Source organism: Lissotriton helveticus, chromosome 10, assembly GCF_964261635.1.
Source record: "Lissotriton helveticus chromosome 10, aLisHel1.1, whole genome shotgun sequence".
Lineage (NCBI taxonomy): Eukaryota > Metazoa > Chordata > Amphibia > Caudata > Salamandridae > Lissotriton > Lissotriton helveticus.
The window spans coordinates 227,272,175-227,288,123 of NC_136071.1; the positions used below are offsets into that span (position 1 = coordinate 227,272,175).

A 15,949-nucleotide genomic window follows, 5' to 3' on the forward strand; every position below is an offset into this window, starting at 1 on the left:
CCTAAGATCTTGATTGCAGAGTCCAAAAGGGGTATGGGCCTATAACACCCTGGGTCGTCCCGGTGCCCCTTCTTAAATATGGGAACAATTGTAGAGGTTACCCATGTGGTTGGTAGAGAGTAAATACATTGGCTAGAATGGCCGCCCATAATTTTGGGGAGTGTATGTAAAAATCTGCCGGCACCCCGTCTGGCCCGGGGGCTTTGTTCTTAGAAGTGGCCAGAATAGCTTTCTCAACCTCAGCCCTATTAAAGTATATTGGGGCGGCCGTGCCAGTGTCTCCGTAGACTGATTTAAAATGTGCCAACCATTTATCATCCGGGATGACACAGTCCGTGACTAAATTTGGCGAGTCAGAGAAGAAGGGCTGATTAATTACGGCCCAAAATTGCCTGCTATCCCGTAAGATATCAGTAGAAAGTAAGTTCTCCCAGGCCTCATTTTTAATTTTGTCCTGCCTGACCTTGATGGCTCGCTTATAATCCTTTCTTAATATTGCGATTTCTGTCCTCATCCTTGGGTTTGCTTTAAGAGCAGCCTTTAAAGAATTGTGGGCTTTCGAGCATGAAGCATCAAACCAACGGCAATGGTTGCTTCCGCCCTTCCTCAGTTTAACCGTGAGGTGAGAAGAAATTTGGCTACAAATGGTTTGAAAAGCATCCAGTATCTTATGATCTGGGGTATTTGGGTTCTGGCAGGTCGTGACCTGGTCCTCAATTAGCGGGAGAATGTCAACATAAAAGTTGTCCGGGGCCACGTTTGCCCACTTGAGCCTTCTACCTTAGTCTATTGGGCGTAAAGTAAGCCCGGTATTAACTTGCCCCGGCATCGGCCCGATAGGGTCCCCCAAGCAACCTCCAAAAGTACAGGGTTGTGGTCACTGAGGGGAAAGGGGACTGTACAATAAGAAATAACACTATTAAGGATAGCTGGGGTCACAAATATATAATCAATTATTGTACCGGGGACTATCCCCTTAAAAGTGGATGTTCTAGACTCCCCTTCCGTGGTTGTGGGTTCTAAGAAATTAAAATTGGCCAGAAAATCTTCCAACTCCACGTCTGCTTTAGTGTGCTCAAAGTGGGGTCCCTCAGGTCCCGTACCCCCCACAAAGTCGGTTGAGCCACACATGAGTTTGCAGGGGTGGATATTAAAATCGCCCATGAGTACGCATTCAAAATTGATATGTGTATTATGACTGACTGAGTTTAAGAAGGAATCTAGGACAGCTATATTATTAGCACAACAATCCCTATATCCTGAATTATAAAAATGTATGAATAAAGTGCTCTTTGTGGAACTAATTTTCCTTTCAACAATTAAGAGATTTGGAGAATCGTTTTTAATCTGCCTTAAAGGCCCTTTAAGGTCTAGCGAAAATAGGGTTGGAAGGCCTCCCCTAGCCCTGCCTGCATTACTGGGGGTAGCAGCTACAGCGAAACTGGTAAACCCGTCCAGCCAGAAGCAGGATGAGGTGTCCCATGTTTCTTGTAGGGCAATAACATTGTGGTCAGAAACAAAACTAGACCATTCATTGTCGCCAATTTTTGATCTAATTCCTGCCACATTCCAACTAAGGATTTTACAAACTGCGACCCCATTTGAATTTCTACCCCCCTCAACCGGTGTTGAAGCTTCATTTATTAGTCAGTCTGTGTCGTCTAAGCCAGACAGGGGGGCAAAATGGTTACTCGTAACCAACCCCCCATCCTCTACTTGACCCTGAGGAGCCTGGTGGGGGGGTATTGGCGGGGCCGTGGATCGCCTTAAAGATTGTGTGTTTATAGGGTTTGTACATTTCTCCCCCCCTGTAATAACCTCAGACCCTGCCATCTTGCTTGGTAATGAATTGTTTGTTTGATACGGACTGGGGTTGATAGAAATAACCCAAGGGAACCGGTCTCAGATGATCCCTAGATGAGATTGCGGAGCCGTCCCAGAATAACCTGTCAGCCAGGTCAGCCCTACAAAAAATGTATAACCACGCAGTCTCCCTGCGTGGTTTTTGGAAGTTTACCAATCCAACCCACCCTCTTTGCATGGATAATCATGTCCGCGATGTTCTCCCCACAACATTTCTCTGAGCACCACCTTTCGCCCTTGACCATAAGATCCCGGGTTGATTCCATTTCCCCCTCCATAAGTGGGGGGACCCCAATAAACACCGCAACTAATGGAGACGCCTCTGGGGGTAGGTTAAGTTTATATGTACTGTGTACAGGTGTGCCCATCTGAGGTAGAGAGGATATTTGATCCGTCATGTTAGCGGCACTGTCCATTTTACAGGGGGGGTTAGCTTTGGTAACTTGTGGACTAACACCCACGTGTAATGCCCTACTTAAAGACTGTGTGAGTAACTTATTACCAGGTACCTCCAGGCTCCCTGCTCCATCCGCAATCGATCCCTTACCAAGCAAGTCAATATTGGGGGGTATGGAGTTTACAAGTCTGTCTATTAGGGAACATTTCTTTAAAAGACCTTCCAGGCAGGTGTTAAATGTGTCCACGATGTCTTTCGCAATTCCCACAAGTAGAGGTTCAATCCTGGCCACAAAAAGTTCCTCCAATTTATCTCCCAGAAAGTCAGGTTGTACACTGGAAATGGTCGTCAAGTTAGCGCTTTTCCCCTTTTTCCGCCCAGCTAGTTGAGGTACCATCTTGGGGTTCTGTATTGTAGGATTCATGGGCGGGGCAGGGACAGTATCCTTGCTCATAGGGCAAGGGAGGAGGGGATTTACTATAGTCACAGCTGGTTCCAGGGGTACTGGAGGTGTATCAATTGAGCCCAAGGCATCATCCTCCAGGGGATGAGCTAATACAATGTTAGAGGGGGAGAGGGATGACAGCCCCAGTTCATGCTCGGCATTAGCGATCTCCTTAGTTAGGGCCCCCACAGCAGAGGAAAGATAGCTCATAATGGAGTTTGAGTGTCTAGGAACTTTGGCATTTTTTCCGCCCTCCTCCATAGTCAATGCTTTCTTCCGCTTACCCATTAGTAGCAGCAGATGTTGGGGGTATCGCCCTGCCCTGCCTCTTCCTGCCCCGGATGGCCACAGACGGCCCGCCCTCTGCCCGGGCTCAGCCCGGCGTCGCCCGCGCGCGTCCCACGGGACGGGAGGCGTGTCCTTCTCTTAATGCGCCGCCAGGCGCGTTGGTGACGTTGCTCCCGCTGCGCCCGACCCGGGGCTGCTGGGAGTTGTAGTTTGGCCCGGTTTCCCTACGCCGTTTCCCTCACGGCAAGTAAGGAAGAAGCAAGTGTGGCAGCCGTTCCCTTCACGGCAGGAAAGGAATTGGCAGGTGTAGCAGCCGTTCCCTTCACGGCGCGATGCAGTATCCTGCGGTGAGCCCCCTTTGGCGCTCGGCGCGTCCTTCTCTTAACTGGGCCCAAGTCATTCTTGGGACTCCGGACTGGGCGCGAAGAGTCTGGTACCCGAGCTCTTGAGCATGGCCATCGGTCCTCCGATCAGACTGCCTCTTCGGAGGACCTATTGTCGCAGCAGCAAGGGACTGTCCTCCACTCGAACCTGTCTAGTCTCCAACTCCTTGCATGGAGTTTGAGTGACTACAGTTGAGAGCTTTCGACCTTCCTCCCGAAGTCTGTAATGTCACCTTTTGCAGGCAGGCGTCCCTCCTCTACAACGGTATAGGCCTGTAGATGGAACAAATTTGTGGCGTGGTGCGCAGCAAAGGCTGTGGATTCCCTTTCTGCCCCTCTTTCAGAGGTTCTCCTCTTCATTCTTTCTTTGGCCCAGAAGGGCTCTGCTCTTGGCACTCTTAAAGGCTATCTTTCGGCCATTTCGGCCTTTCTTCGCCTTCCTGAGCAGCCTTCTCTTTTCAAGCCCCTATTGTTAACAGATTTCTGAAGGGCATTACTCATCTTTTTCCTCCTTCTCCTTTCATAATGCCCTAGTGGGACTTGGATCTAGTCCTCACTATTCTTATGTGTGCTCCCTTTGAACTACCACATCATTTTCTTCTTCGCCGCCTTACTTTGAAGACTGCTTTCTTGCTTGCCATCACCTCTGCTCGCAGGGTGAGTGAGCCTCAAGCCTTATCTTCCAGACCTCCCTTTCTTGCTGTCCATCCGGACAAAGTAGTCCTAGGTACTAGGCCCTCTTTTCTGCCCAAAGTGGTTACCTCTTTCCACATAGGTCAGACCATCACATTGCCCACCTTCTTCCCGCCTCCGCACCCTCCCAAAGAAAAGGAGATACTCCACCGTCTGGACCCAAAACGTACGCTGTCTTTCTACCTTGACCTCACTAAAGACCTCCGGGTGGACAAACCACTCTTCGTGAGTTATGTGGGCAAGAAGAAAGGTTGGGCAGTGCACAAACGTACCATCTTTCGATGGACAGTCCTATGCATTAAGATCTGTTATACTTTGGCTAAAAAAGAACCTCCTGGTGGACTGCGCGCCCACTCTACCAGGGTGATGGCAGCTACTACTGCTTTGGGACGTGGAGTTCCGCTGGTTGACATCTCCCAGGCAGCCACATGGGCATCCCTGCACACGATTACTAAGCATTACTGCCTGGACAGCCAAGTCCGGAGAGACCGCTTTTTTGGCTGTTCTGTTCTTCTGGAATTCCTGGTGTGAACTTAGTTTGCAGACCCACCTCTGGGGTTGGTATTGCTGGAGTATCTATTCTAAGGTAAGGAATCTATAACTAATAGTCTCTTTCAGATGAACAAGTTACTTACCTTTGGTAACAATGTATCTGTAAGAGACATACATTAGTTATAGATTCCTTACCGCCCCACTCATCCTCCCCGTTCTGCGAACTGACTTCTAGGGATAGGGACTGCCTTGCAGGGCCCTAGTTTTGTGCATCAGTGGTCAGTGTCTTGCATGGCACTGCGCTTCTGGCATGGGAAGTTGTCAGAACTCACATCAGCGCATAGGGGCGGCTTCTAAGTAGACACTGCAACGTCATGCCGGCGACCACGACACTGACGACTGACGGAGACTACCAACACCACCTACCGACGCGCAGTGGTACTGCTAATAACATTTTTCGCCGGATCCAGTGTGATGCCTTAGGATAAGTCTAAGGTAAGGTGTCTATAACTAATATATGTCTCTTACAGATGTATTGTTACCGAAGGTAAGTAGCTTGTTCTCCTGAATCGCACGTTTAACTCTATAGAGAGTTCAGTAGCTGTCCCACCAGCACAACAAACCCCAGCCAAGCGGCCACCAACCTCACGAAATGGATCAGCGACTGCGCAGACGACCTCGCCCCTCTGAAGACCCCACCGAGCAGACCCGGCAGCAAGAAAGCCCCATGGTTTAACGACGAACTCAAGAGCTCCAAGAAGAACTGCAGAGCACTCGAGAAAACCTGGCGCAGAGACTCAACACCGGACAACATGACTGCCCTCAAGCTCGCCACCCGAAAACACCACCAACTGATCCACGCCACCAAGAAAACCGCATTCAAGGAACGACTGGACAACAACGCACACAACAGCAAGGAACTCTTCAACATCGTGAAAGAGCTCTCCAACCCCAACGCCGGAAACAACGACATCACCCCTTCGCAAGACCTCTGCAACTCCCTCGCCTCCTACTTCCACAACAAGATCGCGGACATCCACAACAGCTTCAGCACTCAACCGACGCTCGCCACGACCGAACCACCGCCCCCCACCACCACCCTCCGCGCCTGGACTCCGATCAGCACCGAAGACACCATCCGCACGATGAACTCCATCCACTCCGGATCTCCGACAGACCTCTGCCCTCACCACGTCTTCAACAAGGCCGACACTGTCATCGCACCCCACCTGCGGGACATCATCAACACCTCCTTCGACACCGCCACCTTCCCGGAGAGCTGGAAGCACGCCGAACTCAGCGCTCTACTCAAGAAACCATCAGCCGACCCCACCGACCTCAAGAACTACCGCCCCATCTCGCTGCTCCCGTTTCTGGCTAAAGTCATCGAGAAGACTGTCAACAAGCAACTGGCCGCCTTCCTCGAGACGAACGGCTCCCTCGACCTCTCGCAGTCTGGCTTCCGGGCCAACCACAGCACCGAGACCGCCCTGATCGCAGCTACCGATGACATCCGAGCCCTGCTCGACAACGGAGAAACGGCGGCCCTCATCCTCCTGGACCTCTCCGCGGCCTTCGACACCGTCTGCCACCGTACCCTAGTACAGCGCCTCAGCAACGTCGGAATCCAGGAGAAGGCACTGGAGTGGACCATCTCCTTCCTCGCCGGAAGGACACAGAGAGTCCGCCTCCCCCCGTTCAGATCGGAGGCCACCGAAGTCATCTGCGGCGTTCCTCAAGGCTCCTCGCTCAGCCCAACACTCTTCAACGTCTACATGAGCCCCCTCGCAGCCATCGCACGCCAGCACAACCTCAACATCATCTCCTACGCCGACGACACCCAGCTGATCCTCTCCCTCACCAACGACCCCACCACCGCCAGAGCCAACCTGCACGAAGGGATGACAGACGTGGCCAAATGGATGTCGAACAGCCGCCTGAAACTGAACTCAGACAAGATGGAAGTCCTCATCCTAGGATCCTCACCCTCCGCCTGGGACGACTCCTGGTGGCCCCCCGCCCTGGGCAGCGCACCCAAACCAACAGACCACGCACGCAACCTGGGCTTCATCCTGGACTCCTCCCTCTCCATGACCAGACAAGTCAACGCCGTCTCCTCGTCGTGCTTCAACATCCTGCGCATGCTACGCAAGATCTTCCGATGGATCCCCTCCGAGACCAGGAAGACTGTCACCCAGGCCCTCGTCACCAGCCGTCTGGACTACGGCAACTCCCTCTACGCCGGAACCACCGCCAAACTCCAGAAGAGACTCCAGCGGATCCAGAACACCTCAGCACGACTCATCCTGGACATCCCCCGCCGCAGCCACATCTCCGGACACCTGAGAGACCTGCACTGGCTCCCGGTCAACAAGAGAATCACCTTCTGGCTCCTCACCCACGCACACAAAGCCCTACACAACCAAGGCCCAGGATACCTCAACAGCTGCCTCAACTTCTACGCTCCCAAACGCCAGCTTCGATCGTCCAGCCACGCCCTCGCCGCCGTCCCCCGCATCCGAAGAGCCACCACAGGAGGAAGGTCCTTTTCCTACCTGGCCGCCAAGACTTGGAACTCCCTTCCGACCCGCCTCCGCCTGACCCAAGACCACCTCGCCTTCAGGAAGCAGCTCAAGACCTGGCTGTTCGAGCAGTAGCGGACCCCCCACCCCAGCGCCTTGAGACCCTTTGGGTGAGTAGCGCGCTATATAAATGCTTTGATTGATTGATTGATTGATTGATTGATACATTATTGCAGTAGTGAAAGCATGTAACCCTTCACTGTGGTTTGATCAATATGATTAAGCTTTGTGCACCAAGTGAAAATTAACAGTCATCTGCTTATGCTAATAATAAAATTTTCTAAACTCCTAAGGTATTGTGAAATTTACACATCCCTTCCTTAGTTCTGCAAACTGAAAATGTAATGTTAAAATATTTATAATTAGCATGCCTTGTATACGGATACTTGTGTGCCAATTGAAAATAAAACATTTGAACTAATTCGATCTAATGATCGTTTTTGCCTCACTTCTCCTTTGTTCATCCCATATCAGATGCTGTAGCGAAAGGTTAGAGTGCAAGTAGGGGACTGAGAATTCTTAGGAAAAGAAACCATGAGGAGTGTGTCCAAAAGGATCGATTTTGGGCGGCTGCTCTTCCATGAATTCATAAGGAATGTTGTTGAAAGTGGGAAGCAGTGATAAATCAGTTTTGTATTATCGTAATGGAAATGGTACCCTAGAGGAAGTGGAAAGGAAAGAATAAATAGTATGTGTGGGGCAACAATCTTTCGGGGGGGGTTGTATTGACTGCCCCTCTAGATTTGATAATGTATTGATCAGTGGAAAAGAGAACGTGTAACCATTGTATACGTCATGGACTATTTATAGTATTATCTCTAGTTTTGGTGTGGCTATGGTTAAAGAATGATGTATGCAGGAGGGAACCAATGATGCAGAGCCACACACCATTTAAGAAAAGTCTTTGCATATTTCATCAGATATAAATCAGAGAAGAAAAGAGACTTAGCAGATTTAGAAGAGCTTTTAAATGGTCAAAGATACAAGTAGCACTGGTGCAAGTAACTTTAACTGGAAGAGTGTTTTTTCTAGGACTTAAAGTAATGACGTGAAGCTGGAGAGTAGCATGGAGAAAGGAGAAGCAGGTTGGAATTAATATTTGAAAATGTAATTTTGTAGAAAATTTGGTGACTAGATTGCATAGTCACTCCATACCTCTCTCCCCCTTCCTGGGGCCACATCAGTTCTTCAGGAAGCAAAACACTAGATACATTGAAAAAGTCACAGTAGGGAGACATAATAGAAATTGATTTATGCAAGTATAGAATGGTAATGTTCGAACTAATGTAGAGTCAAACGTTTGCGGAAAAAGAGCAGATTTTATGGCCTAGACATCCTTCCCAGATCTAAAATTCTATACTCCTAAACAGCATTACCTCAGATTAACTTTTAGCAAGCCACCCTGTAATAAAGTGTTGTCCTCGGCTGTGAGCTGTGATGCTATGGTGTCCCTCTTCTAGGCAATTTGATGAGAATACTGAATCTTTATGTAGTAATTCTAAGTAGTTCTGTGGGTTCATTGGATGCTTTTGGTTTGCTATCTCTAAATCTTCCCACAAGATAGTTTGATGGAATATACTCTATTTCCGTTTATTTTTATTCCAGTCAAATATTTTGAATCACAAAGCAAGACAGGAAATTTTCATAGGACTCCTCTTTCCTCGGCCATGCTGAGTTGGCACTGTATTTTCATGGACACTCAACTACAAACAATGACTTTACCTCATGATGTTATTAGTAACAAAGACATTTAGTACAGAAATGTTTTAAAATAAAAAAATTCTTTAAAATCTGGTAAAACACCAGACCGAGATGCGATTTCTTGAGTAAGGCGCCCACTACAGATTCTTAGCCTCCAAACTCCGAAAATATTGTCTCTAAGATTTCCAATTGCTTGACGATAATGGACAATTTGTATGTGATCTTATTTTCTTCTGCTCCATTTCAGAATCCAGTTGCCACTGTTGTGGAGGTTGGGAGCAAGCCAAAAAGTAAATGGAGGCCGGTTGCTCTGGACACAGTGGTATGTCTGAAATATGTTTAATGTGAGCAGGATGGTGATATTTAGTTGATGTTTACAGAAACACGTGCAGCATTGGGAATCTCTCGCTGATATTTGCAGTACCCTACCTTTTGTCCCAAAGAGATGCTTTTATAGAGTGTCTGTTTTTAGAAATTGTGTGGCCATATTATCTTCTGAAACAGCTACGCACCAGATGACCAAGAACCTTGTTTGACGGTCTTCCAAGTAATAGGATTCAGCAGTGGCTTTGGGTATAGGGACATGCTTGAGCGCAGTTCCAGGAGTTTAGTCTATCCTCTCCCATGTTATGCTCACTGATGAAGGGTATTCAGTTTCCACCGTCATTTAACATCTAATCATAGAAATTAAATGTTCTGATTGATATTTGAAAAAGTAAGTAAATATTGTTTTTCTGTGTTGCCACACTTGAACAGGAGCTGGAAAAACTGGCCTCTCGCAAGCTGAAGATCAGTGCTAAGGAGACAATGAAGATTGCTGAGAAGTTGTACACACAAGGGTAACTATTTTTGTAATCCGAAAAAAGAAAACATTGTGAAATAAACCTCTTGCATTGCTCTTTGAGTGTTGCCTCAAACCATTAATTGTTTACCTGAAAGATGAAGAGCCTGATCCTCACAATATATCTCACTAATAGAAGTCTTTATAATCAGATGTATCAACTATTAAGAACTAAATATGCACAGTGCTGCCCCCTAATCTTAAATTGACTGTGCTATAGAATGCCACATGCATGTTCTAAACAGTACCCGCAACTTTAGTGCAGAAAGTACAACAGGAGAAAGAGAATGAACCTGGCTCTTCTGAGATTCAAATGAGGCAAGCAAACTCCATGTAAATCCCAATGAACAATCTTAAGACCCTATATTACATATTGGAGCCCAGTAAAATCTTTTGATCAGTGATTCGGTACGGTCTATCTTAGTTGTTGAGAGAGAGAAAGAACACATACCAATCATTTGATTGGCCTTTGACAGAGTACTCTTGCTCACAAGTAGTGATTCTTGTGCCAGTGACCATTTAGCAATAATATAATTTGTATGCATATAATAAAAGTCACACAGTCAGTGGTCTGCTAACGTCACAAGGTCAGGACTTTGTCCTTTGTGACACTATGTAGAGATTAGCAAATAGTGTCATATAATTTGTCCATGCTTGCAGGTAAATTCAGCACTGAATAGGCGCTTGTTTCTCTACGCTGTGCTTATCTGTGTAGGTGCAGCCCTTCTAATTTTAGGGATGCTCTTCTCTTTGATTAATTGAGGACATTTCTTAATGTGTTTTCCCCGGTCTTCCTCGCTGTCTGAATTTCCAGATATCCAGCAACTCTGGGCAAATTTTGAAAGCTCTGTTTTGGTTCCACCTATTATGGCTCAAAGGACTCCTATTCATCTGGATGAGCGACCTAGTTGCCTCAACAGGTCCAGGATTATCTGGTTCTCTCAAGGCAGGGTTCTCTCCCTACTCCCTAACATTGTTGTCCCTGAAATTCTGGTGCCTGAAAATGTAGCTTACATGCATTTGTGATTTTCAGATGAGAACATAACCATCATGGGTGAGGCTAGAAAAGATATTACCAGCAGGAAACATAAAAGCGAAGTTCTTGAAATTTGGTGCCTTGGAGAAGTCTTAAACTTTAAAACATTTTATTCTGAGAACTCAGTACTTCGTATGTCTCAGTACAGTTAAATGTAACTTTTTCAGTCAATCAAAACATCCTTCTTGTGATTGTTCACCCTGGCTAGCTAAGTCTGACGTCCCACCACCATCCAAGGACAGACCATTGGAGAGGGAAGACCGGACGGAAAACGTTTTAAACCCCAGTTCTAGGGTAAACTTGGGCCATCAGCTACATTTATCATGCTGAAAACATGCCTCAGAAAGCCTCAGCTAGGCGAATAAAGGAGCTTTACCATCAAGCTTAGACGAAACGTGTATAACATATAAAGGGAAAATCTCAAGTCATTCCTTAGGAACTTTTTCGACTGAAGAGATTTTACCAAGCATAGTGGTCTTGATATTACTAAATATTTATACCTGGGGAGGTCAAAGCCCTTCATAGCCTTTTAATATCTGTGTGTGTCATATGGTGCCTAGCATCAGGCAACAAAGCTTGTAAATTTATGATCACCTGGTTGCATTTACAAGTGTTAGGGCCTCAGGAATGCAGTTCCTCTGAGATTGTATGCAATTTTCTAAGCTTTCCAAGATATGTTTATATTGCAGACATTTGTTGGTTATCATTGTGGACCACTCTACATGCTTTATGCAAGCATGATTCTCCGATATATCTTCTCCGATCCATGTGGCCTAATTGTGAATATGCTGTCTTTTTGCACCAGTTGTTTCAATCTCAGGAATCAGTTTCCATTTGGAAGCAGAGAAAGACCAGTTCTTTCGTTTTGATTCCAATACTCTTAGTCCTTGCTCTGCCTCATTTGACACCCACAGAGGAACAACCTAAATCAGCATATGGTGTGATATAGTATTTCATGTCTGATAAAGCATGTAGAAACGTGGTGTGATGCTTGATCATAAACTTCTAAAGAACTGATGTTCTTGCACAGGGGTCCCCAAGATGGGTGCACTACAGTTCTTAAAGGACAATGTTTTGGGTGTTTTTAAATATATGTATGCTGAGAGGTTTTTCAAGTGCACACGGCGGCATGGCAGTGTCAAGCCATTCGTGAAGAAAGGAGAGTTAGAATTATGAGTAAGAAAATCACTGCAAAGGTGATCGTTACTTTATATTTCTGTTTGGACCCCATTTTAAATGTGTCATTTACTGTCTTGTCTAAAACCAGGCCTATACATGCATCACAAGTAGCCTTTAGTGTCTGATCGGTGCAGTGACATTGTTTTTTTATTAAAACTCTCCCACAGCATCACTGTTTCCTCTTTTCCTCTAAGGTATGATATTTTACTGTTGTTTATGGTCATTTTGATCTCTCCACTTTCTTGTCACCCATTCTGGTATTTGTTTTGTTTCAGCTGGTCAATCAGTGTTTTAACCCGCAGTATATTTTGGCCATGGATGTCATTTAGTCTTTGTTCCCTGTCTGGGCCTCTTATGACTGCGCCTTCACGTTTTTCACAGTTTCCATGAGTTAGTCTTACCTAGCTACTGTTTGTTACCCTGTGTGAAAAGACAGTGGCTCCTTCACTTAACCAAAATGCTCAGATTTTAGTTGCTTCCATAGCTGGGAGGAAGTCAATTGTTGTCTCACCTCTCAGGAGACCCAGAGGGGGAAAACCTTTTCCTTTTGCTGCTAGCTGATGTAGCAACATGTTCAGGTTCACCTATCAACCAGTCTAGTCACCATGAAGGCATACTCTTGGTTCACCTCCCTGCAGTATGTATGTGTTTTTTGTCCGATACCATAGAGCTCTGTTTTCCTGTCTCTGTGCATTCTGTCCGAGCAGACTGGGGAAACGGATCTTCTTCCCTCTTTGGTTTCCACAAGATTTTCCAGGAACCCCCTAAATCCCCAAAATGTAATGACACAAAACTGAGTGTGATCAGAGCCACATTCATAGAGCCCTAGAATTTCCAGTGGTAATCTCTTTTTTCAGGGGAATACACACAAATGTGCAGAGCTTTGTTGGCTCACATCTTGCTGCGTAGAGATGTATTTTGAGTGTTGTTTCTCCAGGTCTGTCATTTTGATTGGAAGGATACCCTTTTGTGATATTTTTGGAAAGTTATCTGTAATAAGTGATATTCATTGGATATTGGTATGCTTTCTCTTTTTTCATCATGTCCTTTATTAATGTTGTTACCCAGTGCTTCCTGGCTTCTAATGATCTGTCTGTAGGTATTGCTCTTCTCCATAGGTGTGAGATGTAGGCCTGGACAGAACTTCGTGAAGTGACAAAAAAAAACTCTGCGGCGTTTCCGCATATTGGTGGAGTACAGTGCAAACTGCCGTTCGCGGTGATCTTCCTGCTGCTCAAGTAGAAATTCTACCTCAGGGGCAGCCTGCGCTTGCTAACTTTCTGTTGGCGAACAGGGAAAAAACTCCGCTGCACTATGCGGAGTGAAGTTTTCTGCACTCCTCGAGCTCTGTGAAAACTCCATGAACGGGGCGGAGTTCACTCCCCAGGCCTAGTGAGAAGTTGTGTGGAGGTTTCCTTAGATTATGTGTAGGATATCTGCATAATTGGCAACAGCAGTCAGTATAGGAAACACATATGGAGTTCATAGAAGGGGTTGGGTTCCATTTACTATGAATATTTAATCAGGATTCTTTTACGAAGAGTCATCTGAAATCCTTTTTTGATTTCGGTAAATAACCGGACTGTTGTCAAAGTAAGCAATACACTAAGAAACATTGCGTTTGTGGTATTGTTATTCCCGTCCCCGTTCTTCCTAACTGACTGGGAACCCTACTACAGTGTCATGACCAGCTGAACAGCGATGTTCCAAAACAGCTGTAGAGAAAGGAGGGACATTCTGAACTGGGATGAGTTCCAAAGTTTGAGGGCAATTATTCATCATTTGTTCTCAGGGATTCAGTCAAGCCTCTGATGGCCAAGTGCAGGCGTTGTAAGCATCAAGATGGGGATTTTGGCAGTAGAGCAGAGAACTCAGACTTGCAATGCTCAAATATCCTACGATTTGAAACACCATAGTGTTGCTGTTGGTAGCATCTTGTTGGCAGATAGCAATCTTATTAACTTTGTATTTTTTTAAGGTTCATCAGCTACCCTCGAACAGAAACCAACATTTTCCCTCAGGACCTGAATTTGACTCCCTTGGTACAGCAGCAGACCCCGAATCCTCAGTGGGGGGCCTTTGCTCAGGGGATTCTTGACAGAGGTGGGCCAACCCCGCGAAACGGTAGCAAGTCTGATAAGGCCCATCCCCCAATCCACCCTACCAAGTACACCGACAATCTGCAGGTAGGTGTATGGAGCACAGACCCGTCAGTGCATGACATACGTGTTTGTTACGCTGGCGTAATTTCTGCCATCAGTCACGGGTACAGCACCAGTGTATCATATTGATGGAGAGTGGGAAGAATGTTTTAAGTGCAGCCACAGTCATGATTTTGTGCTGCCTTTCACTGCTTTGCTATCCCTCATTTACTTTGTTTCATTCCTTTCTCCTGTTTCCCCTTGCTTTCAGGTGTTCCCTCTTGCTTTCAGGTTTTCCTCTTGTCTACATACACTTTGCAGTCCTTAAAATGTTCTGTCCACTGTGCTTAGTTCAAACCAACTGAAACAATTGGTGTTTCTTCTTTTTCTGCTCACTAGAGAATTGTTAGAAATAATCGTGCAAATTGGCTGAATTATGAAGTATTAAATAGACAATGAATACAGTTAAGTCCATTGAGCTGTTAATCACCTACACAATAGCGATTCAACAAATTCATCTCGAACTGAGTAAACAACCACTAATTTGAATTTGTATGAACTACTGAATATAGTACACCACAAGATACACCCGAGTGTTTTATGGTGTTAGGACTGTATCCATCTTCGGACATGTAGGGTGATTTATCAAAAGAGCCTTTTGGAAACAACTGTGGCTGCTAATTGAATGCAGGACATAAGTAGCTGATTCCACAGCTGGGGTGCTTGAACAGAAAAAGGTTTGTGTCCTAGCTGAGCTCTCCAGAAAGGGGGGGTATTAGCAGACACAAAGCTTCAGAAGAAATGGGACGAGTTGGGATGTAAGGATGTAGTGTGGATAGATTGTCATTAGTTTTCTGGTGATGAAAACCTTCTTGGTTGAGACAGAGGGCCTTGAATTCAATGGGTATGGCTACAGGCTGCCAGTGAAGGCTACACCAGGCCACTTAGACATGTTCAAGCTTTTGCAAATTGAAGATCAGCCTCCATTTTGAGAGTTTTCTGACTTTTCCAAATGGTACATGCAGGCCCAAATGTCCAGTCCAGCCTGAACAAGATGCTAGACCCCCACACAAACTCAAAGTTTAGGGGCAGTAAATTGCCAAATGTTCTTCGAAACCTCATCTGTAAGAAATGGGCAGAGGCTACAGAATACACACTGTCCCTCTAGTGCAAATCATTCTCCATAATGAAACGAGGGTTTTTTACCTGGGAAACTGGATTAAGCAGGGGTCCCATCCTACCTAGGCCAGAACGTGGAAGACTAGAGAATATCATCTCTGTTTTACTCGCATAGTCAATTTAGACTTCTAAAAGGCTGAGAGTCTTTTTTTTCTCCTTTTTTTTTTTTTTTTATAGAAAAGTAGGAAAGCATACTTTGGTAATGAATATTGAGATTGTCCCTCCTTAATAACGTTAGATTGCAGATGTGAATTCTGTTTTAGTAGTTGAATAAGTATGAAGGTTCTCTTACTGAAGGAAGCATGGAACTGGTCTGTATGGAAAGGAAGATATTCTTACCTGACAGGCAGCCACTGCTGAAATGAAAGTAGAATTCTGAATTAGTAACACGTTTGGGTATCTAACTACTGAATGACGTCAGCAGGCCAGTCAAATGATTGACTCTGCCTATCTTTAAATGCCTGACGATTGGAAATTCCCCCCAGTGGCACAAAGGGAGATGAATGCTGAGGTGACGATATGAAGAGGTGAGATATGGCTTCCGGCCAGGCATTGGTGTGTCTGTAATGACGGGTTTGGTTCCGAACAACTGAAGACGGTAACTTGTAAATATGTTGCGTGTGATAAGTCATTGAAAAGCACAATACAGGACTTATCTGGCTCTTCTGAACTTGGGTCAAAACAGCTGCTGGCACTCACTGGAGGGACTGGTGAATTTACAGACAAATT

The 15,949-nt window shown here is 46.0% G+C and overlaps 1 protein-coding gene across 1 annotated transcript in view; it reads left to right on the top strand.

Moving 5' to 3' along the window:
- The window catches only part of TOP3A (DNA topoisomerase III alpha), a 226,265-nt gene that overhangs the window by 132,635 nt on the left and 77,681 nt on the right, over positions 1-15,949 (top strand). Inside the window, exons 9-11 of the mRNA XM_078665179.1 lie at positions 9,092-9,166; positions 9,601-9,683; positions 13,879-14,086. Coding sequence (XP_078521305.1) covers positions 9,092-9,166; positions 9,601-9,683; positions 13,879-14,086 — 366 coding nt within the window. The remainder of the gene's footprint in view (positions 1-9,091; positions 9,167-9,600; positions 9,684-13,878; positions 14,087-15,949) is intronic.